This window comes from Bos taurus, chromosome 11 (assembly GCF_002263795.3).
Source record: "Bos taurus isolate L1 Dominette 01449 registration number 42190680 breed Hereford chromosome 11, ARS-UCD2.0, whole genome shotgun sequence".
In the NCBI taxonomy this organism is placed as follows: domain Eukaryota; kingdom Metazoa; phylum Chordata; class Mammalia; order Artiodactyla; family Bovidae; genus Bos; species Bos taurus.
The window spans coordinates 62021799-62049063 of record NC_037338.1 but is presented as its reverse complement, the minus strand read 5'-3'; the positions used below and the strand labels follow the sequence as shown (position 1 = coordinate 62049063).

At 40.1% G+C, this 27265-nt stretch overlaps 2 protein-coding genes across 5 annotated transcripts in view; one reads left to right on the top strand and one right to left on the bottom strand.

Moving 5' to 3' along the window:
* Positions 1 to 1337: 1337 nt before the first annotated feature.
* On the bottom strand, positions 1338 to 25777 carry MDH1 (malate dehydrogenase 1). 3 transcript variants are annotated; one of them, NM_001034628.3, is made up of 9 exons: positions 25315 to 25777; positions 20403 to 20501; positions 19379 to 19475; positions 16390 to 16565; positions 13998 to 14120; positions 3499 to 3675; positions 2930 to 3043; positions 2267 to 2356; positions 1338 to 1693 (listed from the first exon to the last, which is right to left on the bottom strand). In NM_001034628.3, exons 1-9 carry the CDS (start codon positions 25315 to 25317, stop codon positions 1568 to 1570), a joined length of 1005 nt encoding a protein of 334 aa, NP_001029800.1. In that variant the 5' UTR covers positions 25318 to 25777; the 3' UTR covers positions 1338 to 1567. The 3 variants fall into 2 exon arrangements, 2 of the variants coding, with proteins under 2 accessions (NP_001029800.1, NP_001307248.1); NR_135204.1 differs by lacking the exon at positions 16390 to 16565.
* Positions 25464 to 27265, top strand: part of WDPCP (WD repeat containing planar cell polarity effector) — a 304438-nt gene continuing 302636 nt past the window's right edge. The window contains exon 1 of one of the 2 annotated variants that reach the window (XM_005212781.5): positions 25464 to 26164. The gene's annotated coding sequence lies outside the window, so the exon portion shown is untranslated. The remainder of the gene's footprint in view (positions 26165 to 27265) is intronic. The other variant, NM_001206786.1, reaches the window with a different exon arrangement.

Sequence of the window (27265 nt, the reverse complement as noted above, 5' to 3'; positions counted from 1 at the left end):
AATACTCCATTGTGTATATGTACCATAGCTTTCTTATCCATTCATCTGCTGATGGACATCTAGGTTGCTTCCATGTCCTGGCTATTATAAACAGTGCTGCGATAAACATTGGGGTACACGTGTCTCTTTCCCTTCTGGTTTCCTCAGTGTGTATGCCCAGCAGTGGGATTGCTGGATTAAAGGTACGTCTGACTCATTTGTGGAGGAGCCGGAGCACACTTTTTTCCCTTCCTCCTCAGCCTCTATTCTTCCTCTGGTACCCTTTATGGTGAGATTTTAACAAGGCATAGCTGGTAAAGAAATGTTTGCAGAGTCCTAGTTCCAGTGTCACAAGAAGAGAACAGAAGGGTGTGTTTGGAAATGAAAATAATTTAATAACTGATACACATTTGTGCTTTTCTAAAATTTTAAAAATTTTCTATGAAAATTTTTATACATCTAATTAATAGCAATTCTAAAAGCTTTTTTACTTACTTGCTTTCTTTTCTACATATGAAATGAGATAAATAACAAACCCAGTCATGTATTTGGGCACCCATGAAGAGCACTGTAGTAAGCCCTGAGAGATGTATGATATTGAGTATCTTTTATGTACAGAGTTAACAACAAAGATGAAATGATAGTTGTTTCCTGTCCTCAAGAATTTTGGAAAAAGAAAAGGCTAGTTTTTTCGAAAAGGAGTATGTTTCTAGTAATAAGCTTAGATTGAGCATATTTTTGCTAGTATAAAGTTCTGTGCCATTTACCAGTTATGAAGTGTAAATGAATCCTTGTCTGCTATAGAATACCTCAAGGGACAGCTTATGATCTTTCTTTTCTGTCATGAAAATGATTGTTCCACCCTTACCAATGGCATTAAACTTAACAGAATATTACCTGCATTCTATTTAACAGCTAATGTTACCTGCAGTCTATTTAACAGCTAATGTTAAAACCAAATTATCCACAAAGCATAAATTAAGATTTAAAAAAATATGTTTAACTGCCTAATGTAGGTAATGTTTAAAATTATATTCTGGGGACTTCCCTGGTGGTCTAGTGGTTGAGGCTCTGTGCTTGCACTGCAGGGGGTACTGGTTCACTCCCTGGGAGGGGAAATGAGATCCCATACATGGTGTGGCCAAAAAGAAAAGACTGACTTAAAATTATATTCCAAAACAGATTGGTTATGAGGTGGGATTTTCCTATTCTATTTAAATATGAGAGAATTGTGCTTTACTTTGTAACATTTTCTATCTTTACACCCTTTTTAAAAAAAAAAAAAAAAATCATAACTCTCTTAGGCAAGCTGGGAAACATGCACATTTGTTTTCTGAATAGAAACAAAATATCTAGAATTAGAGTCCAAGTCATCTTCACTTGAATATATATTTATTTTAGAATGCGACACTAACAGCATGATGATAAACTGTCACAAACTTGTACCAAGAAGCACACAATCTTTAAAGTGTGTTGTTTTTCACAAGTAATTTAAATATGGCATTATTATTATTTTGTACTAGAGTCAAAGACGACATTTAGATTCTTCAGCTTTGGGGCATTTAGTAACATCGAAATGATTGTCTAGTCAGGCAGAGGCAAGAAATTCAAATGCAGTTTCTTTCTCTTCTGCCAGTTCCTTTGCAGTAAGATCCATCTTCTCACGTGAGAAGTCATTAATAGGGAGACCTTCAACAACTTTCCAGGTCTTATCCTGTTTGAAAATAAATGCAAATTAAGAGATTTATGATTAAACCAGAAGTTGTTCCAGCAAGCAACAACTTAGTTTGAACTTAATTTAGAGGAGTATGTTTTAAAATGTGAATCTAAAGAAGCAAATCAAAATCCAGATCTTAATTAACAGATAATTCTGATAAAAACTCAACATCTGATTTTGAAACTGACTAAATCTAGAAAAAACATCTTTAAATGAGGTTTTAATTAGCAAATATAAAAAACTATTGACTTCAATATAGTTGTAATACAGAGCGACAATACTGAGAACCGTTGTTTCATTTAGAAGTAAGAGAATATTTATAGATACCCAATATGAGAGCCATAGTAACAAAAAGTGTCTAGTTGGGAGAGTTGAAACTTGCTTTCCAGATAAATTTCAATCTTTTAGTGACCTGAAGTTGTGCTTCACATGATTTTAAAGCTGAGAAAAATGTCTAATTTAGTAAAGGAACAACTTTCTAGACTAAAATATACCACTGTTAATAAAAACACACAACTGGTTTTCCATTAGGGGACAGAGGGTTAAAAAAAATAACCCACAATACCTTACCTTGATTGTAACGGGGAACGAGTAAAGCAGATCATCAGGAATACCATAGGAGTTGCCATCGGAGATAATGCCCATGGACACAAACTCTCCCTGAAAAGAAGTAACAGTCAGTGTTTTATATTCACATGGTGATAAAGAATTCCTTTTCATAACCAAAGGACACATAAACTAACAAAATTATACCAGGTGATAGGTTCTTATTGATACTCTGTGCATAAGTTCATTACTGTATCAAGAATCATCATCAGGTACTTAGACAAAAGGGCAACTTCCATGGTTGCTATCTCAGTCCACTCTTCCAATCTATGTGTGAAGTAAGCCAGAGAAACATAACCCTCATTTTATAAACATGGAAGCTGGTGGCCCAATATAGGTTTTAAGAAGAAAAATAAAGCCACCTCTTACTATGTTAGGTGCTTTCCACATTTCATCTCATTGACCTTATAACCCTGTGAGTTAAATGCCACGTAAGAGATGACAAAACTGCTCAGAGAGGCTAAGCAACTTTCCCAAGGTTCCTCACCTAGTCAGTAGCTAAGCTGGGATATGAACCTAACTGGCCTGACTGCAAGGCCACATGTCTTTTTGTTTGTTTGATTTTTTACATTATAGCAGCAGAGGAAAAAATAAAAGAGTGGCCTGTGGAAGTCACTGAGTCCTCACCTCTGGGGTTCCAAACCAGATGTCTCTGACGTGGTCACAGATGGCCTTTGCAGCCGACATTGCACTGGACAGTTTTCGTGCCTTGATGACGGCAGCACCGCGCTGCTGCACAGTCTGGGTGGGCAGGCAGAGATAGCAGGGTTATTCCTGGGGTGAAAGGCTGAAACTACAGCTTACTGTGTCCCCTCCAAAATCACACAACTACCCCGTGGTGGCCTTATTAATCTCTTTCACTTAAAGCACCAGTCTTTCTGAAAAGGGACAACTAAAGACCCACACAGAAAGCTGACCACACTTTATATGAAGAAATGGATCTCTATAAGATAGCTGGATGACTGGAAGGTATTTAATTTTTTCCCACTTTATCAATCTTGACAGCCACACAATAGATCAGATTGGATTATGACTGCTTCAGTATGACTCCCAAAGAATATACACACTCATCAAAGGCCTGCTGTCTTTGGGTTTCCTCCTGCCACCCACTGGGGGGAGACTCAGGTCAGTAATGTGTGTCTCTCTCAAGAGTTCTTGATGCTTGGCTGTGAAGAGATCTCCTGGATTTTTCTCACCGTGATGAATTCTCCCTTGAGCCAGCTGTCATCTTTCAGAGCTTCGTAAACACCAACTTCCTTTCCTTGCAGTTTCACTTTGGCATGGTTGACATCTGGATACTGAGTTGAGGAATGGTTTCCCCAGATGATGACATTCTTTACATCATCAGAAGTCACTCCAAGTTTAAGAGCAATCTAGTTCAACAAAAAACAAATACGTTACTTAGACAAATTTTTTTGTTTTAAATTTCAAATTGTGATCTATTTGACAAATGTACTTAAGATAAAAACCTCTGAAACTTTAAGAGAACACAAGACTTATATTGATTTGTAAAAAAACAACAACAAAACAAACAAAAACCCCCTCTCCCCAAAGATTTTACTGTTTGGTAAGTTTCCCAAAAGAACTTAATAGTAGAGAAAGTATCTAAATACCTGATTGGTCAGAAACGCTTAGGTGACATCTCCAAGTATTAACAACAAAACAAAGGCCATATTTATGTATTCAAGCAATATTAAACTTTCGTGTTTTATATTTGATTAAGCTACTACACAAATAAGTCATCCATAAACTGGAAGATGATCCTTACTTTTAAGCATTCTACTTCAATACTGTACCCTATAATGTTTAAGGCTCTTCCTCTTTACTACTAGGAATTCACTCTTAGTAGTAAAGATGCTGTGAAGGTTGTTGAAATGACAAGAATGCATTTAGAATATTACACATAAACTTGGTTGATAAAGCAGTGGCAAGGTTTGAGAGATTTACTTACAGTTTTGAAATCAGTTCTACTCAGGGTAAAATGCTATCACACAGCATTGTATGCTATACAGAAATTTTTTGCAAAAGGAAGATTTCATTGTTATCTTATTTTAAGAAACTGCCACAGTCACCCGAACCGTTAGCAACCACCACGCTGATCAATCAGCAGCCATCAACATGAAGGCAAGACCCCTCAACCAGCAAAAATATTATGACCTGCTGAAGGCTCCGATGATGGTTAGCTTTTTTTTTTTAGCAACAAGGCCTTTTTTGAATTAAGATATGTATATATTGTATGTATATATTTTTTAGACATAATGTTTTTGCATACTTAACACACTACATACAAATAAAACTTGTATGTACTAGGAAGCCAAACAATTAATTGGCTGGCTTTATTCCTATATTTTACTTAGAAAGTGAAAGCGCTCAGTCATGTCCAACTCTTTGCGACCCCATAGACTATACAGTCCATGGAATTCTCCAGGCCAGAATACTGGAGTGGGTAGCTGTTCCCTTCTCCACGGGATCTTTCCAACCCAGGGATTGAACCCAGGTGTCCCACATTGATCCACCCAGGTGGATTCTTTATCAGCTGAGCCACCTGGGAAACCCAAGAATACTGGAGTGGGTAGCCTATCTCTTCTCCAGCAGACTTCCTGCCCCCAGGAATCAAACCAGGGTCTCCTGCATTGCAAGGCGATTCTTTACCAGCTGAGCTACTGTCCTCAAGCAGCATTGTTATATAATCCTTGAAAGTGAGTGAAGTCACTCAGTCGTGTCAGACTCTTTGCGACCCTATAGACTGTAGCCTACCAGGCTCATCCGTCCATGGGATTTTCCAGGCAAGAGTACCGGAGTGGGTTGTCATTTCCTTCTCCAGGGGATCTTCCCGACCCAAGGATCAAACAAGGGTCTGCCACAGTGCAGGCAGACACTTTACCCTCTGCACCACCAGGGAAGTCCTCAGGAAGCTGAGCTTCTAGGGAATTCTAATACTTGCTTTCCTGTAATTTCTTTCTAATTAGATAGCAGAATTTATAAGGATTTTAAAAGAGAAAGGTTTTAGAAAAAAATTTAAAAGCTGATGTGTTAGGGTTACATTGTGATTTTTCTTTCCTTTACGTTGCAATAAGAACGAGAGGGGAAAAAAATAGTTGTGCCAGAATCCACAGCTTTTGCATACACAGATAATAGCAGCACCGCATCAAAGCTCTGGTTGTGTGTTCACCATATAGCAAAGAGAATACAGCCTGATATTTTAGCCCCAAACTCGAAACAACTCAAAAGTCCTTCAAGAATGGTTAAACAAAGCATGGCTGTTAGCATAACTGACACCATCTTGGGCCCTTATAGTTTCTCCTATCCTTTAAAACTGACCTGAGAAGTCAATCACATCTAGGGCTTTGTAGTTTATATTATACGGTTTAATAAACATTAGGATCAGGTAGCCAGCTTCTCTGCTCTGCTGGTCTCTAATGATGAAAACCTCCCTTGACATTCCTGGCATCCACGATACCAGTTATCCGTTCATAAATCTTAATTCAGAAATGTCCTGTTTCAAAGCACCTATACTCATACCCAAGGGTAACTACTAAATTGTCCCTGTGGCTCCTCTGTGGTATGGTGTGCAGCTGCAAATGTTTCTGGGTCATTGTATCCCTGATCCCAATCCCACCCTGTGAGTAAGTTACCCTATAATAAACTGATTCATTGGTTATATGGAGCTGCCTGCCTTGTTTTTTGGTCTCAAGATGCCTTCTCAGTTTGGTGGGCACTTTTCATTCCTTCTGTCTTCTAACACAAACTGTAGTACATTCATATAATTAAATACATAAATGGAGTAACAATAAAAAGGAATGAACTACGGATACACGTAACAACTTGAATGGCTATTAAAAGCATTAAACTGAATCAAAAAAGGTTACTTACTGCAGGATTCTATTTTTAAAACATTCTTAAAATGACAAAAGCATAGAGTTGGAGAACAGATAAATGGTTGTCAGAGTTTAGGAAATGAGAGGGACTGTGTAACAATAAAAAGGCAACAGGAATAGGAGTTCTTTGTGGGTGATGGTACAGTTTGTGGTTATAGCAATCTAATATATAATTGGATGACATAGGACCATTCATAAAGACATAAAAACTGTAGAAATCTGAGTAAACCTATTTAACAGTGTTGTGTGTAGTTTAGTCGGTTTCCTAGTTTTGATAATGCTCTATGTTATGTTAAATGTCATCACTGGGGGAGGAGGGTGGTGGGTACATGGGGTTCTCTGTACTATTTCTGCAACTTCTTCTAAGTCTAATTATTCCAAAATAAAAAGTAAAAAAATGACAGCCAACCAACCAAAATGGTAAAAATGAAAAAAGCCATTACCTAAAATGTTTGCAATGCCTTGACTCATCTTCATGCTAATTTATTCAGTTAAGGAAGAAGCAAGTTGTGCTTACTTTCACTGACCCTTATAAGTTGAGACTTATTTTTTGAGTCCTAAAATAGATTTTAAAAATAACTTAAAATTTTGTTTTTGACATTTAAAATCACTTCTGATCTAATCCCTACTTTATTTAGAGTTCTGCAAAAATTAGGACTATTAACTACCATATCAGTCTTCACAAGTTAGTTGGGTGGTTGGTTTCTGGGGTACCAGGCTACTGATCTGCTTAGTGGTTGGGGCAGAGTGATGTGCTATGCAATGAGTACCATTTTCTGTGTGTGCCATGGCCTGAAGGGACTTGCAAAGAACTATTCTTACTTATATTTAGCTGGCATCATTGAGAAAAAGGAAAATTATACTGGGACAAGTGAGCCAAGATGTATATTATCAAGAATTTAGAAATCCTAACTCTGCTGAATGTCAACTCCAAAGTACAGTGAGGACAAATTGCCTGCAGGCCTCTCCTTCCTACAGGAGGCTCTCCTGACTTCCTGTGTCCTGTTTGCCCATTTCCTCTTGTTATTCAGATCTCTTGAGCTAATCGGCTTCTCTCTGGATAGCAAAGGCCAGTACTTTGCACCCAGCATGTGATTTCTGAATATCAGGCATGTCAGAGCTAAACTACCATATACCAGGATAAGCAGCTCCTTGCTCCTTCAGACATTTTCATGCCTGTCACACAGACCTGTTGAACAGCTTTTGATTCATTCTCCAGCTCTAGTTAAATTTCTTTAACTAGTATTTAGTTCTGTGATACTACCTAACCAGTTTCATTGACAAATTACCTTGCCAGCCAGCAGACAACATACGTAGCTCTGGTTTGCAAATACACAGGGGAATTTTGCAGGTGATAAACAGTCACTAGGCAGCGAGGCACTCTGATTTCTAAAATAAATTATGTAAGACTAGAATTCTTGCCTGGAAAATCCTATGGACGGAGGAGCCTGGTAGGCTGCAGTCCATGGGGTCGCTAAGAGTTGGACACGACTGAGCGACTTCACTTTCACGCATTAGAGAAGGAAATGGCAACCCACTCCAGTGTTCTTGCCTGGAGAATCCCAGGGACGGGGAAGCCTGGTAGGCTGCTGTCTATAGGGTCACACAGAGTCGGACACGACTGAAGCGACTTAGCAGCAGCAGCAGCAGCATGATTCATGCAGGGAGAAGGCAATGGCAACCCACTCCGGTACTCTTGCCTGGAAATCCCAGGGACGGAGGAGCCTGATGGGCTGCAGTCCATGGGGTTGCTAAGAGTGGGACACGACTGCGTGACTTTACTTTCACTTTTCCTTTCATGCACTGGGGAAGGAAATGGCAACCCACTCTAGTGTTCTTGCCTGGAGAATCCCAGGGCTGGGGGAGCCTGGTGGGCTGCTGTCTATGGGGTCGCACAGAGTTGGACACGACCGAAGCAACTGAGCAGCAGCAACAGTATTCATTCATGTTAAGAAAAATTAATCTTTGGGTCTGTTACTTTTCTCACTGGATTAACAGCCTCTGCAGGAGCAAGAAACAGCTCCTTCAAAAACTTCCTAACAGCTGTCACTGTGCCAGACCAGCATGCTGAAACATGGGCCAAAGTTTGTGGCTTTCTTCCCTCTTTCCTCACTCAGACTTTCACCCCGCAAGGAAAACTGTTGCAGGCACTGGGACAAAGCATCCTTCTGCTGTGCATCTGAAAGCAGTTTTCCAACGCCTGCCTCCACTAAGGCCTCAGGTCAAACAGCACAGGTGGAAATTTGTTGGTGTTGTCATCATTCTACTGTCTTCTCCCTGTTGCAACGCAGTGAATCACCATCTGGTAATCCAAAGTCCACAGATGCAACACCTGTGGTACCACCTTTTCTTTCACAACTGCTCTGGGTGTGCATGTGAAGTTGCTTCAGTCATGTCTGACTTTTTGTGATCCGCTGGACTGTGGCCCATCAGGCTCTTCTGCCCGTGGGATTCTCCAGGCAAGAATACTGGAGTGACTTGCCATGCCCTCCTCCAGAGATATTCCTGACCCAGGGATCGAAACCTTGTCTCTTTCATGTCCTGCATTGGCAGGTGGGTTCTTTACCACTAGCACCCGCTGGGAAGCCCCATAACTGCTCTACAGTACCCCAATCTCCAGCCTCCAGTCATTCAAACCAACTCCCAGTTCTTCCCAGCCACTGAATGCTGGCTAAATAATAAGATAAAAGACCCAGCCCACAGCCCAAAGCCTCTCAGGAAATATTTGTAATTTTAGCTTGTTATCCAAATACTTTCTAAATTGAGATATTTCTGAAGTGTGACTTCTCAAAATTTAGTTATATATCTCTTCATCATCATCATCAGTAATAATTACAGTAGCCAACCTTTACTGAGTTTTTACTATGTGACAGGCATCAAGATAAGGTCTTAACATAGATCTTATCTCATTTAGTGCATGTTAACTACCATCTGAGATAGATAACAATTATTATCCCATTTTACAGCTTGAATACACTTTCTCAGGGTCACAGAGCTAGTGAATGGACTTAAGTCACTTGATCGCATTCCCAGGTGAAGCTACTGGTAAAGAACCTCCCTGCCAATACAGGAGATGTTAAGAGACACGGGTTTGATCCCTGGATCAGGAAGATCCCCTGGAGAAGGGGATGGCAATCCACTCCAGTATTCTTGCCTAGAGAATCCCATGGTCAGAGGAGCTTGATGGGCTACAGTCCACAGGGTCCCAAAGAGTCAGACAGAACTGAAGTGACTTAGCATGCATGCACCATACCATTATGTAAGAACACATGAGGGTGTGGAGTTAGGCAGACCCTTTTACTGACTAGCTGTGTGACTTTGAGCAGGTCCCCTGACCTTTTTAGGCTTCAGAATTCTTATCTGTTTAACAGGAGATAGTAACATATCTCATATGGTTACTATAAGAAATAAATGACAAATTAAATGTAAAACATTCAGTTTAGTGTAGAAACTAAAACCCAGAGCTGAAAGACTATCAGCTCTCAGTTTAAAGCAGTGGTTTGTTAGCCAGACAGTAATAAGGAAGGTATGCGGTTAAACCAGAGTTTGTCATATTTTGCAGAAGCAGAATCCTTAAGAGAAATTGTAACATGCACTGGACAAGCTTGAGTTAAGAACTAGACTGTGAATTTCAGAAAGCTTCTGTTCTAAGGAGACTGGGAGAAAGGTGAACTAAGGCCTCCTAGGTCTTCATGTGGAAACAAAGAATAGATCTCAGTAATTAATGATTTCAAAAAGAACAAAGAATGCAAGAACAAAAAACTGTTATTAGGCAAGAGAAGTAACCATAGCAAACGTAACAAATCAGTTGTAAAGACTCCTTGTTCTGTCCTGTTTCAAAGGTAAAGATCAACCAAAAGCACATTCTTGAGCTGTTTTGTAGCATCCAAAACCCCTTAAGCACTCAAGTCACCAGATTAACTGGAGCCTAAGGAATGAGACTTTGCTGACCCTTGTGATTTCACTCAATAGGTACCTGGATTTTGTCAACCTAGAGTGAACTTTGCCTCATTTTAATGCTAAAACCTCTACCCCAAGGACTGCCATTTTTCAACATGCAAGTCATGTATGTTTGAGCGTGCTGTACTATGCAAGTGGATCTAGAACCCCAGCTTTACATGGAAGATTATACTCACTCATGAATAAGCATATTGTTGTTGTTTAGTGGCTAAATCCTGTCCTACTCTTTGTGACCCCCCATGGCCTGTAGCCCATCAGACTTTCCCGTCCTTCACTATCTCTCAGAGTTTGCTCAAACTCTTGTCCATTGAGTAAGTGATGCTATCCATCTCATACTCTATCGCCCCCTTCTCCTGTCCTCAATCTTTCCCAGCATCACGGTCTTTTCCAATGAGTTGGCTATTCACATTAGGTGGCCAAAGTATTGGAGCTGCAGCTTCAGCATCAGTCTTTCCGGTGAATATTCAGGGTTGATTTCCTTTAGGATTGACTGGTTTGATCTCCTTGCAGTCCAAGGAACTCTCAGGTCTTCTCCAGCACCACAATTCAGAAGCATTAATTCTCCAGTGCTCAGCTTTCTTTATGTTCTAACTCTCGGATCCGTACAAGACTACTGGAAAAACCATAGCCTTTACTATACAGACCTTTGTGGGCAAAGTGTTGTCTCTACTTTTTAACACACTGTCAAGATTTGTCACAGCTTTTCCTCCCAGGAGCAAGTGTCTTTTAATTTCCTGGCTGTAGTCACTGTCCACAGTGATTTTAGAGCCCAAGAAAATAAAATCTGCCACTATTTCCACTTTTTCTGCATCTGTTTGCCATGAAGTGATAGGGCCAGATGCCAAGATCTTAGTTTTTTGAATGTTTTAAGTCAGCTTTTCCACTCTCCTTTCACCCTCATCAAGAGGCTCTTTAATTCCTCTTCCTTTCTGCCATAAGGGTGGTGTAACCTGAATATCTGAGGTTATTGATATCTTTCCCTGAAATCTTGATTCCAGCTTGTGCTTCATGCAGCCCAGCATTTCACATGATGCATTTTTACTCTGCATATAAATAAGCAGGGTGACAATATACAGCCTTGATGTGCCCAATTTGGAATAGTCCATGGTTCCATGTCAGGTTGTAACTGTTGCTTCTTGACCTGCATATAGGTTTTGCAGGAGGAAGGTAAGGTGGTCTGGTATTCCCATCTCTTTCAGAATTTTCCACAGTTTGTGGTGATCCACACAGTCAAAGGCTTTAGCGTAGTCAATGAAGCAGAAGTAGATGTTCTTCTGGAATACTCTAGCTTTCTCTATGATACAACAGATGCTGGCAATTTGACCTCTGGTTCCTCTGTCTTTTCAAAATCCAGCAAGTACATCTGGAAGTTCTTGGTTCACATACTGTTGAAGCCTAGTTTGAAGGATTTTGAGCATTACTCTGCTAGCATGTGAAATGAATGCAACTGTGCGGTAGTTTGAACATTTTTGGCATTACCTTTCTTTGGGGTTGGAATGAAAACTGACCTTTTCCAGTCCTGTGGCCACTGCTGAGATTTCCAAATTTGCTGGCATATTGAGTGCAGCACTTTCACAGCATCATTTTTTAGGATTTGAAATAGCTCAGCTGAAATTCCATCACCTCCACTAGCTCTGCCCATAGTGATGCTTCCTAAGGCCTACTTGACTTCACACTCCAGGATGTCTGGCACTAGGGGAGTGATCATACCATCATGGTTATCTGGGTCATTAAGATCGTTTTTGTACAGTTCTTCTGTGTATTCTTGCCACCTCTTCTTAATATCTTCTGTTTCTGTTAGGTCCATACCATTTCTGTCCTTTATTATGCCCATCTTTGCATGAAATATTCCCTTGGTATCTCTAATTTTCTTGAAGAGATCTCTAGTCTTTCCCATTCTGTTGTTTTCCCTCTATTTCTTTGCCTTGCTGACTTAAAATAGGCTTTCTTATCTCTCCTTGATATTCTCTGGAATTCTGCATTCAGATGGGTATATCTTTCTTTTTCTCCTCTGCCTTAAGCTTCTCTTTCATTCTCAGCTATTTGTAAGGCTTCCTCAGACAGCCATTTTTCCTTTTTGCATTTCTTTTTCTTGGGGATGGTCTTTATCACTGCCTCCTGCACAATGTTAGGAACCTCCATCCATAGTTTTTCAGGCATTCTGTTCATCAGATCTAATTCCATGAATCTATTAGTCTCTTCCACTGTATAATCGTAAGGGATTTGATTTAGGTCATACCTGAATGGCCTAGTGGTTTTCCCTACATTCTTCAGTTTAAGTCTGAATTTGGCAATAAGGAGTTCATGATCTGAGCCATAGTTAGCTCCCAGTCTTGCTTTTGCTGACTGTATAGAGCTTTTCCATCTTTGGCTACAAAGAATATAATCATCTTATTGTGGTATTGACTATCTGGTGATGTCTATGTGTAGTTGTCTCTTATGCTGTTGAAAGAGGGTGCTTGCTATGACCAGCACATTCTCCTGGAAAACTCTGTCAGCCTTTGCCCTGCTTCACATTTTATACTCCAAGGCCAAATTTGCCTGTTACTCTTGGTATCTTCTAGACTTCTTACTTTTGCATTCCAGTTCCCTACGATGAAAAGGACATCTTGTTTTGGTTTTAGTTCTAGAAGGTCTTGTAGGTCTTCACAGTACCATTCAACTTCAGCTTCTGTAGCATTAGTGACTGGGGCATAGACTTGAATTACTGTGATACTGAATGGTTTGCCTTGGAAACGAACCAAGATCATCCTGTTGTTTTTGAGATTGCGCCCAAGTACTGCATTTTGGACTCTTGACTATGAGGGCTACTCCATTTCTTCTAAGGGATTCTTGCCCACTATTAGTTATAGTTCACTGATAACTAAAATGTCGATGTTCACTCCTGCCATCTTGTTTGACCACTTCCAATTTACCTTGATTCATGGACCATCAGAGGGCAGATAGAATGAAAACCACAATCACAGAAAACTAACCAAGCAGATTACATGGACCACAACCTTGCCTAACTCAATGAAACTATGAGCCAGGGCGTGTAGGGCCACCCAAGATGGACAGGTCATGGTAGAGACTTCTGACAAAATATGATTCACTGGAGAAGGCAGTGGCAAACCACTCAGCATTCTTGCCTTGAGAACCCTATGAACAGTATGAAAAGCAAAAAGAAAAAAATATGATACTGAAAGATGAACTCCTGCCTCCAGCTGTACCCCCTGCCACCCAGGCGTTAGGTGTCCAATATGCTACTGGAGAAGAGTGGAGAAATAGCTCCAGAAGGAATGAAGAGGCTGAGCCACAGTGGAAATAATGCCCAGTTGTGGATGCATCTGGTAAAGTCTGATGCTATAAAGAACACTATTGCATAGGAACATGGAATGTTAGGTCCATGAATCAAGGTAAATTGGAAGTAGAATATGAGAAGGCTATAAAAATGAAAATGAAATTAAATATAAAATTTAAATCAATTTGCTTGCTTATCTGAGTGAAAAAAGCAGAACCACATGAAACACACAAAACTCAAACCTTTGTTTTTATAATTTCCTATGTACCTGACAAAAATAATTGTGTACCATTATGTGAATTATCTACACTAATGACTAATTTTTAACCACTGTACTAAGAGGACATTAGCAGTGACATGTGATTAAAGTAAGGAAATGGAATATAATGGTGAAAATTAAGTACAAAGTTCAGCTGCCCGAAGAGATTAGATTTAAAGATGTCCTAATAAACTGGAATAGCTACCTACTAAAACAAAACAAGAAAAAAAGTACAAACTAAGATTCAGTTACTTTAAAAGTGAGAAAAAAGGTTTAAAGTTGAACATTTATTAAGATTTGAAAATGCATCTTTCTTACCTGAGCTTTAGCTCGGTTGTGATCCAAACGAGTCAAGCAACTGAAGTTCTCCTTGGGGATGGATGGTGCTGACTTGGAGGCAGTCAGGCAGTTGGTATTGGCTGGATTTCCCACCACAATAACCTAGGATGTACAGGAGGCACAGCAGAGCTTCAGACCGTACACTGATTTAAGTAAACCAACTTATCAATAGGATATGACTGATGTAACATGCGGCCTTTTAATCAAGTCTGTGTGAGCTAAATATGTATAGTTATTACCCCAGTTTCTAGATTCTAGGAGGTTTCTATCCTTCTTTCTAATATGTTTTTTTCCTCTTGTTAGAATTCGATGTGACTCCTGAAAACATTTACTAAAACCACCATTATAATATACAAGTCATTGTGTTTTCCATTAAAATAGAGATAGCATTTATTTTCTTGCCATAAAAAACTAGTAACCAAAAGTTCTAACTTAGGGTTCGAGTCAATCATAAAAATTTCCCATCTCATAAAAGTAGCCCAAGAAAGAAATTCTTCTTTAAGGAGTTTACTTTAGGGCAGTGATTTGCCCTTATGAGTGAAAAGTGTTTCTCATTCTTGCCTAATCCTAAGAATTAACTGGGATAGTTGCCAAAATACCAGGTCCCACCCCTTTATACTCGTTGAATCTATCTTTAGGAGAAAGCACTTCAGGCTTTTTTTCTTTTTGAAAGGGGGATACAGTGAATTACAATATAGCATAGCAAAACGAATACATGAATTTTTTTTTACAAGTCTTAAAAAGCTTTAATAAAATTTTAAAAACTTACTGTAAAATTATATCAAACTTACAGAAAGCTATAAGCATCTTACAAAGACTAACTCCCACATCCCCTCTACCTAGATTCTCCAATTTGCCCCATCTCTTTCACTTCTGTGCGTGCGTGCGCGCATGCATATACACACACACACACACACACACACACACACACACACACACACACACGGCCCTTAGTCTTTTTTGCGTCTGTTTGTGAGCAAGCTGCAGATATGATACTCCAATATCCCTAGCTACTCCAGTGTAGGTGTGTATTTCCCCCTAGAAAGACACTTTTGGCTGAGATGCAATTAATCCGCAAGTAGCACAATAACTCCAAGCAGCCTTGTAATTTTTTTACTAAGAGACCTGGGGACTTCTCCATTTATTTCTATTATTTTCTGTTAATGATTACAGAAAATAAAAGTTAACTACTTGAAATAAAGTCTGCACAGAGCAGAAATTCAGGTGTCTATGAAGTATTATAATATAACATTATAAATGGCAACATTAGAAAATCTTGTAAAATTTTCTTTTAGCTTTCTTTGAATTCAGGATTGGGAGAAAGAAGTGTATTAAAATCAGTAAATCCTCTAACCAGCAAAACTTTTTGCCGTGACAGTTAATTAAGTTCTAGGTAGGTAGGTAGTAGTGTTAGTCATTTAGTCGTGTCCAACTGTTTGGGATCCCATAGACAGTAGCCCACCAGGCTCCTCTATCCATGGGATTCTCCAGGCAAGAATACTGGAGTGGATTGCCATTCTCTTCTCCATAAGATCTCCCTGACCCAGAGATCGAACCCGGGACTCCCGTGTTGCAGGCAGATTCTTTACTGTTTGAGCTACAGGGAAGACCTTCAGGTGTCGCTGGTGGTTCAGCTGGTAAAGAATCTGCCTGCAATATGGGAGACCTGGGTTCAATCCCTGGGTTGGGAAGATCCTCTGGAGAAGGGAACAGCTACCCACTCTAGCATTCTGGCTGGAGAATTCCATGAACTGTATAGCCCATGGGGTCACAGAGTCTGACACGACTGAGTAACTTTCAGTCCCTTAAGTTCTAGGTAACCGATACTTAATTGGTAAAAGGAGGCTTTCTGTAACAGTAAGATAAATTTAAAACCAAATAGGTTGAACACCCAGAAGTCATAACTGACTCAACTCCTCAAGAGACAAGTATATCAAAATTCCTCTGGATTGAGAAAATCTGAGCACTCAGAAGCCACCACTTCCTGTCACTGAGAACAAACACAGCTTACAGCCATCTTCCTTCACAACCACACACAAATCCAAATGTCTGAATAAAAAGTCCTGTACAGCTAAAAGAGCACCAGAAGGTTCTGTGCCTTTTCTACAGGTTTAGAAACTAATATTAAATCTCCATGTCATAGTCACAGGCAAAATATTTTTGAGCCCCTCAGAATATAGATTTCTACACTATATGAACAAAGTCCAGAAAGGGAGGACTAATCGAGCAAAACCCTAAACCTGTATTTACTGACCATTGCACAGAACTGGGGAAAAAAAGAAAGCAAATTATCTCATTTTTACTTAAATACTGAAAGTAGAAGTTTCAAATGCTGATAATGAAAAACCGTGTAAAATATTCTGTTGGTCACCTTAACTGACTTCTTGGCATATTTGTCCAAGGCTGCACCCTGGCATTTGAAGATTTTCACATTTGCTTTGAGTAAATCTTTCCTCTCCATGCCATCCCTTCTTGGCATGGAGCCCACAAGAATGGCCACATCCAGGTCTTTAAAGGCAATCTCTTCTTTATCTGTTGCGATGACATCTGTGAACATGGCAATAAATATGCAGAGCTACTTAAACACGGAAGTCTGAGGTTTTTTCATACTGAATCTACCCAGTAACTCTTCCATTTTGCAGCAAATGTTTACTTTTACAAATCACAGTGATCAAAGTTTAAAGGGCCTAAGAAAAGAAAGGCAATATATTAATTCAACAACCATAACATAAGCATAAATGTCAATACATTTATTTTGCTTATCTTAATTTCAAAACTCTGTAGCTTTCATCTTTTATTATGATGCAAGGTATAATATTGGAGAAGGCAATGGCACCCCACTCCAGTACTCTTGCCTGGAAAGTCCCATGGACGGAGGAGCCTGGAGGGCTGCAGTCCATGGGGGTCGCTGAGGGTTGGACACGACTTCACTTTCACTTTTCACTTTCATGCATTGGAGAAGGAAATGGCAACCCACTCCGGTGTTCTTGCCTAGAGAACCCTAGGGATGGGGCATCCTGGTGGGCTGCCACCTATGGGGTCGCACAGGGTCAGACACGACTGAAGTGACTCAGCAGCAGCAAGGTATAATATACTTTTCAAAGCAACATTAATTATTCACATTAATTACCACTGATAACACAAAAGAGAAGCTAACTCACCTAACCTTTAAGTTACAATTACTTTAAGTTTTAAGCTATTACCCAAATTAAAATCATGCTTCTTGAGGACTTTTTTTCTGTAAGGAGTAACATTGAAAGATTTATTTTGTCACAATTAATTTTAACATTTTATGTGCCGTGTTGTGCTTAGTTGCTCAGTTGTGTCCAACTCTTTGTGGCCCATGGACTGTAGCCCGCCAGGCTCCTCTGTTCATGGGCATTCTCCAGGCAAGAATACTGAAGGGGTTCCCATGCTCTCCTCCAGGGGATCTTCCCAACCCAGGTATTGAACCCAGGTCTCCCACATTGCAGGGATATTTAAGCCACCAGGGAAACCCAAACATTTTATAGGTGAAGACAATGAAATTTAAAGAGATTAATTAGCTACATGTCAAAGAGGAGTGGGACTGTCATTCAAGTCCAGACTGGTTCAGAGTTCAACCACTATGCTGCAGTCCAACAAAATATATGCCACTTAATATTTTTTGATTAAAGAACATACAGTTGACCCTTGAACAACATAGGTTTGAACTGTGCATGTCCAGCTTATATGTGGATTTTTTTTTCCCATAGTAAATACTACAGTATGGTACAGTCTGAGGTTGGGTGGACCCGCAGATACAGAGGAAGTGTAAACAGAGGGCCAACTATAAATTGTACTTGAATTTTCCACTGCTGGGAAGATTGGCACCCCTAAGCCCTGAGTTGTTAAAGCATCAGCTGTATATCATGGATCTCTTTTGCTGACTGTATTAAAAAGGCCATGACCAACGCTATAGACTGGATGTATTCCCATAAAATTATATGTTGAAACCTAATTCCCAGTGTGATGGTATTAGGAAGTAGGGCCTTTGGGAAAAGATTAGGTCATGGGTGGAGAAGCCCTCACGAATAAGATTAGTGCCTTATAAAGGAGGCTCAGAGAGCTCCCTCACCCCTTTTGCCATGTGACGACACAGTGAGATGTCTGTCTATAAAGCAGGAATTGGGCTCTCACCAGACATCCAAGCTATTGGCTTTTTGATTACTGACTTCCCAACCTCCAGAACCATTAGAAATAATTTGTTGTTTATAAACCTATAAACTCTACGGCATTTTTGTTATAGCAGCCCCAAAATAATAAGACAATCAGAATATAGTGCTGTCACTGATAAATGTTTAGATCAGAAACTTGTGTCAATCAGGCTGCTGCTGCTGCTGTTGCTAAGTCTCTTCAGTCATGTCCGACTCTGTGCGACCCCACAGACGGCAGCCCACTAGGCTCTGCCGCCCCTGGGATTCTCCAGGCAAGAACACTGGAGTGGGTTGCCATTTCCTTCTCCAATGCATGAAAGTGAAAAGTGAAAGTGAAGTCGCTCAGCCGTGTCCGACTCTAGCGACCCCATGAACTGCAGCCTCCCAGGCTCCTCCGTCCATGGGATTTTCCAGGCAAGAGTACTGGAGTGGGGTGCCATTGCCTTCTCTGCAATCAGGCTGCTGTAAGTCCCGAAATAAATATACGTAACAGCACCAGTTGGAGAAAAAAAAATAATCCATCTTCTTCCCAGTCATGCAGCCTTATCTACTGAACCTTTATATTCATAGCTGACCAAGGTCAAGCTGACTGTAACCTGGGTACACAAGAGGCAGCAGAGGGAACTCAGCAGAGAAGGGAATAAAAAGAAAAAAGCAACATAGGAAGCTGATTTGGAAACAGTGGGTGAGGAAAAAGAACAGCTTGGACAGGGTAATGCATTCTCTTATATAACTTTGCAATCAAATGACTCAGGTGGCAGAGCAGCCCTTCCAGTGATTGTTTATTGAACAGACACATGAATTCTGAGCATGGTTTCTCTTGGGAGTCTATATATTTTTGATTTGTGCAAGTTCTTTGAGAGTATTATTCTTACCCTCCCTTTCCCAAAAAAGATAATAATGAAGGTAGAGCTGAAGAAAAACATTCAAATTAGTTTACAGCTTGACCTAATATTTTAAAGAATCTTTCAATCAAATTTAAGACTTCTGTCTTGACATTTGTTAATTATTTATTTATTCATTCTTGGTATATATACATCTTACCAAGTTGTAGTAGTGCAAAAATAAAAAAACTTTTAATGAAATAATTTCTAATTGAAAGGCCAGTTAATAAAGCTCTAAAATCCACTGTTTTAAAGATATAAAATACTATAAAATCCCTTTCTCCTCCACTCCCCAGCTCACCTTTCAGGAGGGGAAGGGCACAGTCTTGCAGCTCCATCAGGACACCATCCAGGACACCCATCATTGGAGTGATATCCAACAGCACGAGAATGATAGGCTGCCAGATAAACAGCAAGGACAGCATCTGTCAGTGTTGGTTATGTCATTTAGTCACGGAAAAAGTCCTTTCGCAGAGTTTTTGCTAATTGGTGTGTATGTTTGTGTAATTCCCATTAATTAATCATAATTATTTTAAGAAGTCAGGTGTCTTAACAGCAGGCTACTCTACGAAAAAGGAATACTATAAAACCAGCAATAGTTTGCTAACAGACACATTATGAGGAATCACCTTTACTGAATTTTAAAGGAGTACATGGAAGAAATACCAAATTGAAGTGACATGCCACACCATGCTTTTGTTGTTGATGGCTCTGTATCCAATTTTAGTTCATAGAAAGCTAAGCACAGTATCTTGCATGAAGGAAGAACTTGATATCCATGGGTAAGGACAATGGATAGATGATTATCATAGAAAAGGATTTTAGTATACATTAATCAGACCTGCTAGAGTAGAGGGAAGTAGTTTCTTTCTCCAGGGGATCTTCCCGACCCAGGGATGGAACCCAGGTCTCCTCCACTGAAGGCAGATTCTTTACTGACTGAGCTACCAGGGAATAGAGGGTACCTGCTTCAAACTTGGAAACTGATTTGCCTCTTAACTCTTCTGGGTCTGAAGACCATTTATGAACAAGAAAGTGCTTATTCAGCAACTTTCTCTCCCATAGGAGTCTCCATAAGTTACTGTCATTATGACATTTGTTGGCAGCACCAAGTCAACTTAACAGTACATGGAATAGTTATAATTTGCAAAGCGTTTTCAGTGCCAAGAGGGGTACATGGAACCTGCCAGATTCCATTTATAGCTGTGTGTCTTGGACATTTATTGGAATTATTCATTCCTTTAAAAATTTATTTGCAAGTAAATAGAAGGTTTTATTGAAAATGTTCTTACTTTTACTTAGGATTTATTGACACTTGCCCCTACCTGGTCTTTACCGAAGACAGATCCATTTCCAATACTGTATAGCAGCGAATATGCAATTTGACCAGCTGCTCCAGTCACAAGGACTCGGATTGGTTCAGACTGTAATGAAAGAGACCCATTAACATCTTATTAAAAAAAGGCTACTCTACCCTAAAGAAGTTCAATATTTTCTCTACAGTAAGACAACCACATACTTTAAAAGCTAATGTAAAAATTTAAAGACCATTCGCATCTGGCTTAGTAGAAGATATTCGTTCCAGACTTGTCCCAGTAAACACAGCATGCACAAAGCAACCGAGTGACTTCTGGGACATGTGTCCTTTAGCACATATATGTGGTGTTAGTTAACTCTCCCTGCTATCTTCGATTTACTTACAAAATCTTATCCATCTCTTCTGGATATTTTACCACTAAAAATAGTCCTAACAATTTTGATGTGCATTATATGATGATATGAACCCCAGCGGCTACTAGAACCTTACAAATCCTCTTATGCAAATCCTCCAACACCCTTCTGTTCACAAGAACCCTTCACACCAGGAAGAGGAACAGAGGTTAAAACTTTCCATTTACAAAGAACCAGAAAGTTTATTAATCATGATTCAAGTCCTTGGGGGAAGAAAAATGAGTCTATATTTTTTATTTAAGAAGAAAAAAAGAAAAAAAAAGAATTAAAACACATTTTATCTGGATTATAATCTGGATTGTAATAAATTTTAGCATTAAGTAACAAACAACAGTAGCAATGGGTAGTCACAGCTGACAACCTGATACCAAGGGAAAATTAATATTAAAGGGGAGGGAGAGGAAAAAGTACAAAGAACATATAATAGAAGGAAGTCATAGACCTTGGATAAAATCTGAACATATGGCTGAAAAGTATATATATCTAGTTCAAAGTGATGACCCTGAGTTATTAGAAATAAGTTAAATTAACCTCAGAGAATTAAAGGAGAGAAATATTTCTATTAAAAAGAGTTGAACAAAAATCCCTGGAAACTTAAATGGGTACATTTAGATGGAAAAATTCAGTCAAGGGAATTGTTCTTTTCTCGGACAATGCTGGGTAAATGTACTTCCTCTCTGTAAGTGGTAAATGTGTCACCTCATTTGTTACCCACATGAGAGAAGTGGCTGAACTGACTGGAGATAGAAGCATTAGGTTTCTTTATATTAAGAATTCCCTCTTCAAGAGGGGTCAGCTCTTAGCAGTTTGGTATCTACAGAAGTCAGACGGGGGGAAAAAAAACCTCTCAGGACAGTGTCAGGCAGAGAAATTAATCTGAACACTGCAGACTATGTATGTGTTTCCTCCTCAGAGATACCCAGAGTGAATGGAGAAAAAGGGAAAAAACTATGGTGTTTCTTCCTGACCTTCTGGGTCTCTTCCCTATACTTTTCACCAACTTCCCCCATGCTTTCATATCTAAATAAACAAAATATGATAACTCCTCAAATAATCCAGTTTAAAACAATACATATTTATGTTCCCAATAGGCTTTAGGTTTATAAAGAACACTATGTGTTATTCTATATATTTATTTTCTATCACACGGCCTTTACACGTTTTAAATTCTGTCATTTCCCTCTCTTTCCTTGAAGTATAGTACATGATAGTAGAAATGACTGCGTCTCCCTCTTTAGAATGCAAGCTCTTTAAGGATAGGGGCTTTGTCTATTTTATTTACTGTTGTATCCCAGCTGCCTAGAACAATGCCTGGCATGTAGTTAGAGCTCATCAAACATTTGCTGAAGGAGTAGGTGGATCTTGTAAAATTACTACCAAAAGCTTTGGAATGTGAAAGAACTGTTTGGAAGCAAACCCAATATGCTTTAAAGAATTATTTTATATATTTGCGCTGAGAAGCTTGAAAATAGTGACAATAGTTCCAGGTATGGTTAGCAAAATTATTTAGCTCGGTAGTTCTAATCAGGGTTTTATTACGTACCTCGTACATAATACATGCCAGAGAATCCATTAGTGAACCATATGTAAGAAACAAGAAGATTAGGCAATTTTTTAAAAGAGGAGGCTAGAGATGCAGTAGAGTGATGAAGAGATGGCTGCTAGAGCCAGACTTTCTGGTTCAAATCTCGATTCCTCAACTCAGCTGTGTGTCCTTAGGCAAGTTACTGTATTGTTTCTCTAAGGTTAAGATAGAGTTAATAGCTACCTAAAAAGGCACTAAGGATTGAGACAGTTAACACACAAAGTAATAAGACTAGTATGTGGCAAGCACTCTAATAATAGGTCTCTGTCACCAGAGATTTTCCCTCTAAGGACTCTTGTAGCTTATGTCTATTTTCTACTACACTGTGGAACTCCTGTGAGAATAGTCTGCCTTTGACTCAAATTTGCACTCCCATATAGCATTCAAAAAGGATATGTTGAATGAAGGAAAGCAAGGGTTAAGAGAAATATGAACACATGCTACTTCAATGAAAGCAACCTAGGATAAGAAATGAGGGTAAAGTGACTACTACTATGACGTATAAAACTTAATCTCCCAGAAAGCAGGTAGATGGTTAGAATAATGCAGTCAATTTTAGGCATTAATTTTAGCTACTAAAAAAAAAAAAAAAAAAGGTTTCCAAGTATCACAGGCAACTAATAAATAGCCATTAATCCTATCTCAGCAGTTTCCTTCCTGTGTATCACTGAGCAAATTATTTTCACAGGTAGGTAATTCCATCTCATTACAAGTAGTGTGAAGCCTAGTGTCTGAGTCTCTGATGATGAAACAGAAAAGCATGCGCAGTATTTGGTTCTGCCTGCTCTTTGCATCATTGCAGTTGAAAAGCAGGAGGGTGGGAGATGCCCACTGACTTTTCACAATGTTACAGTGCGAAGAGAGGTTACTATTCTTTGCTTAGATATCTGGGCAGTCTGCCAACATTCAAAGAAGGAATGTCTTTGCTCTTAGCAGGGTATTAATGACCTTCCTGCAGATGAGGGCTCTGTCCTGCGCATGTGTTCAAGTCTTTCATTTGTAAAGTTTGAATTTAAGTGTTCCTTCTGTTATTCTACGGAGAGATCCATATATTCCATTTTTACTTTCTTATTTATACATATTTCTGTAATATAAGACACATAAACAGTATTCAGATTCTTTCACAGTTTATTCTTGCTGTCATTCCCAATGGATACAAGGAAAGGATCCCCTCCTTTAAAAAAAAAACAGAAACACAAAAACTTGATTTTTATCAGCTTACACAAGATGGGTCTTTACTAACGCAGTGATTGTTTACACACCCTCCTGAGAAGGCAAGGCGATTGAGTCATCTGAGAATTTGCTATCAAGTTTCAGCAAACTGACAGGAGGATTCTTCCTCATGGACATTATTTGGTGTTCCAGTGACCTTCCAGGGGTCAGGGCTGCCTTGAGCTACCATGCAGAAAAACAAAGAAAGAATGGGGGCCCAGGATCTTTGTTTGACCTTGGGAAGATCATTTGACCTAACCATATTTTTGAAGATTAGAGGAAATAATTTCCAAATTCCCTTCCAATTCTAGAAATATAATATTCTCATTGTAAAACTGTCAAGTAATATAAATGCTGATATATGAACTTGCATCTTCATCCAGAACTTCAGCAACTAAAAATAAAATTTCAGAATGACTTACCTGTGTAAATGACAAAATATGGTAAAATGGAAAGAGTGTGAGATCCTTGGAGGCAAACCTGTGTGACCTTGAGAAAATCACATTTGCTTTGGGTTTCAGTAAACTCAATTTTAAGATGGTCAAGATGTTTTATAAAAGGTTCCATCCAGTTTTAAAATTATGAAGTCTGAGGTTCTCTGATAATAAGTACCTCTGCTTTCTTGCTAAGGTTATTAGGTCAGAAACCACTGAATCCATCGTTCAAATGACTAATTATGTTATCTGGCAAAATAAGTAGGGAACCTAGGTTTATCACTGAAAATTGGACGCTGTTGCCACTGGCTCCTTTTCAAAGGTGGAAGGAGTTATCCCCTTGCCCTTAAAACATGTCTTTTCAGGTTCTGGAAATGTTCCAATTCCTTCAAATATTTCCCCATTCATTTTAGTATTTTGAAATAATGGAGAAAAACCATTCTCAACTATAAACACGAGTACTGAAGCAATTTCTCTTAGGTTGGTAATCAAATGTCACCTTCAACCATGCTGATTATTCATACGTCAGCGTTCCCTCACCCCCACCCTCTTCCTTTCAACAAAGATATGGAAATCTTGGTGTCCAGATCTTCATGACAAGATGGTTACATTGTGTAACATTTAAAAGTGCTGGTTCTAGAATTCTTAACATACAGATTAGTAAAAAACACCGGCACAAATTATCTGTCTAGGGGCGCCGTCACTGTAACATGTACTGGCACAGAAGGAGATCAATGAACAGGTTTTAAATCACATTTCGTGAAATTAGACATGGCGGAAACACTTCTCCCGAAAAGGCAGGTTGTAATCCCGAGCATCTGGTAAGCACTACCTTTGCATCGAGGGCCTTCTGCTTTCAAAAGCTTTGTGACAAAAGCCCTTAAAAACACTGTGGGCTTAAGAGGAGAAAAGAGGTTAAGGTCCAACACTCCACATTTCAAACCTTATCGGCCTTATCAATCCCCCAGAGAGTGCTTGGGAGAAATCCCCCAGCTTCGTATTTTGTACCCCCAACATGCAGAAAGGCTGAGATCTCGCCTCTCCAAGGACAGTGATTTCTCTAAAGTCCTTCTGAGAACCTCAGCTGGAAATAAACTCTTTGCTAACAACTAACTAGGTCACTGCGACAGTCTCCAGAAGATGAATCGAGACTTTCCAAAGGGCGCGAAGGACAATTCCTTGGACAGCCTTCCGCCAACAGTCCTTCAAGAGCAAGACACGCCACAGAGGGGCACGAAGGCCGTAGATGAGCAGCATGCAGGGGCCCACACTCACCATGATTGGGAAGGGCGCGGACACTTTCTGCACTTGCCGAATCAGCCTCAGACAGTCGGGTCACCTCTATCGTGGAACCGACTCGGAAAAGGCGAGCGGTGTTAGAAAAGAAAAAACTCGGCTCCCGACCGCGGGGCCCTCTGGGAACTGTAGTTTAAGCTGCCCTGATTCCGGTGCAATCTCCAATGCAATTCCTTCAAGTGTTAGAACTACACTTCCCGAGCTCAGAGTTTCTTCTCACGCTCTGCTCCCTGCGCCCTTCCCCGATTGCAAAGTAGTCCCCGAGGGCGGGCCGTTGTGATTGGAGGATTGCGACAAGCGGACGATTTGGGCTCCAGAGAAAAGGACCTGCCGGATGGCGCCCAGCAATTGGCGGGAGGGGAGGCGCGTGTAACTCGAGGGAGGAGAGACGGACCCCTTAGCTACAACACCCTCCCCACCGCTACGGAGACTTTATCCTCCCCGCAAGGGTATATGTGGGAGGTAAAGAGATCTTCCGCTGCGTAAAGCGGCGTTGACCCGGAAATAAAATCTTTTTAAAAACTCTTCACAATCTGCTGGGGCGGGAGGAATGTGACTAGTTGAGAAGACTGGACGGCTTCGCAGGTTGCTAAGCGACGAGGCGGGAGAGCGCGCTCATGCTGGAGCCGCTGAAGAGTTCATAAGGGATGCGTGGTGCGGCATCTCTGAGACCGAAAGGACGCAGCGAACGCGTCGCGTCCTCCAGGGTCCTTCTTCTCTAACCAGAGGACCCTAGCTCTCGTAGTGTACCGTGGCGTGGTGAAGGGTTTGCGGGGACGCCTTGTCAGAGGCGGCTGGGGGCTGCGCATCTTCCACACTCAGGAGACAGGTGAGTCCCAGCCCGAGGCTAGACCCTAGGGTCTGGTTTGCGGTTGTACGCCGTCTCGCGTTGCCTTTATGGACCCAGGTACAGCTCTTCTGCTCGCCAGTACCTGTCTCCGCGCGCTGTTAGGGAGAAGGTATTGTGGAGGGCCCTGAAGTTCGTGCCATGCCCCTGCTGTAAGATACAGCTTTTTTCAAGATACGTGAAAAATATTGAGCTTCTGCTTTTTGGGAAATGAGCCCGTCCCTTCCTGGTGTGCACAGTCTTTTTCTCTTAAGTCCTCCGGGAATGTTGTTACTTTTGTCCGTTCTATTTTGGAAACTCGATGCTCTTTAAACCATCTTGAGCTTTAAATTATGCGAAAGTGCATAATTGTTTGCAGGTTGTTGCAGTCAACAACCTCTGATTGTTAATTGGGGGTCTCAGCTGGTAAAACAACTTAACGAGGTTTTCGTTTGAAATTAATGCTGCCCAATAAAATTGTGCTCTCTGAAAGCTTGTTGCATGTGGTATTAAGATGTAATGCTCTAGAGTAGCATGTGTGTGAAATAAATATCAATATTAGATAACATTGGTTTAACCTCTGATTGCATTGCTAATTAAATGCTAAGAGGTATCTTTCAATTTTACTCTGTTCATTGGTAATTGAATGCAAGTGGTATGCTTCAGTTTTTCTTTCCTCAGTTTTGCAGGGTTTGCTATTATGGAAAAGAAATAGAATCTTACTTTCTAATTTGAGCTATCAATAGTGTTTATCATAGCTTAATGACTCTCTTTCGTAAGTAACTATTCACTTGGTTTTCAGACAACTATTTCCTGGTTTTCTCTGTCATTGGTTGCTCCTTCTCAGTGTTCTTTGCGAATTCTTTTTCCGCCTCTATCTCTTAACCTTGGAATACCTGTATTCTGTCTGCACTTAATTCCTTAGTGATCTAATTCATGAATTGCTAGTTTGAAAATGCCGCCTCTGTGTCATACATTCTCAAGTTTGTGTCTAGTCCTGAATTCCAGACCCCAGTGTCTGCTGCCTTGTTATTTGTCTTTAGAGAACCTGAGTTTCTAATATGCATCGTTTTCACTATTCTACAATTGTATGTACTGAGCAAT

What these genes read in the sequence shown, in the direction of transcription:
- MDH1 (NM_001034628.3), bottom strand. An exon ending in ATGCCAAGAAGTCAGTTAAG is followed by an intron (nt 14,121 to 16,389) that starts GTGACCAACAGA and finishes TGTACATCCTAG; the next exon opens with GTTATTGTGGTGGGAAATCC. An exon ending in TCAAGGGAGAATTCATCACG is followed by an intron (nt 3,044 to 3,498) that starts GTGAGAAAAATC and finishes CTGCCCACCCAG; the next exon opens with ACTGTGCAGCAGCGCGGTGC.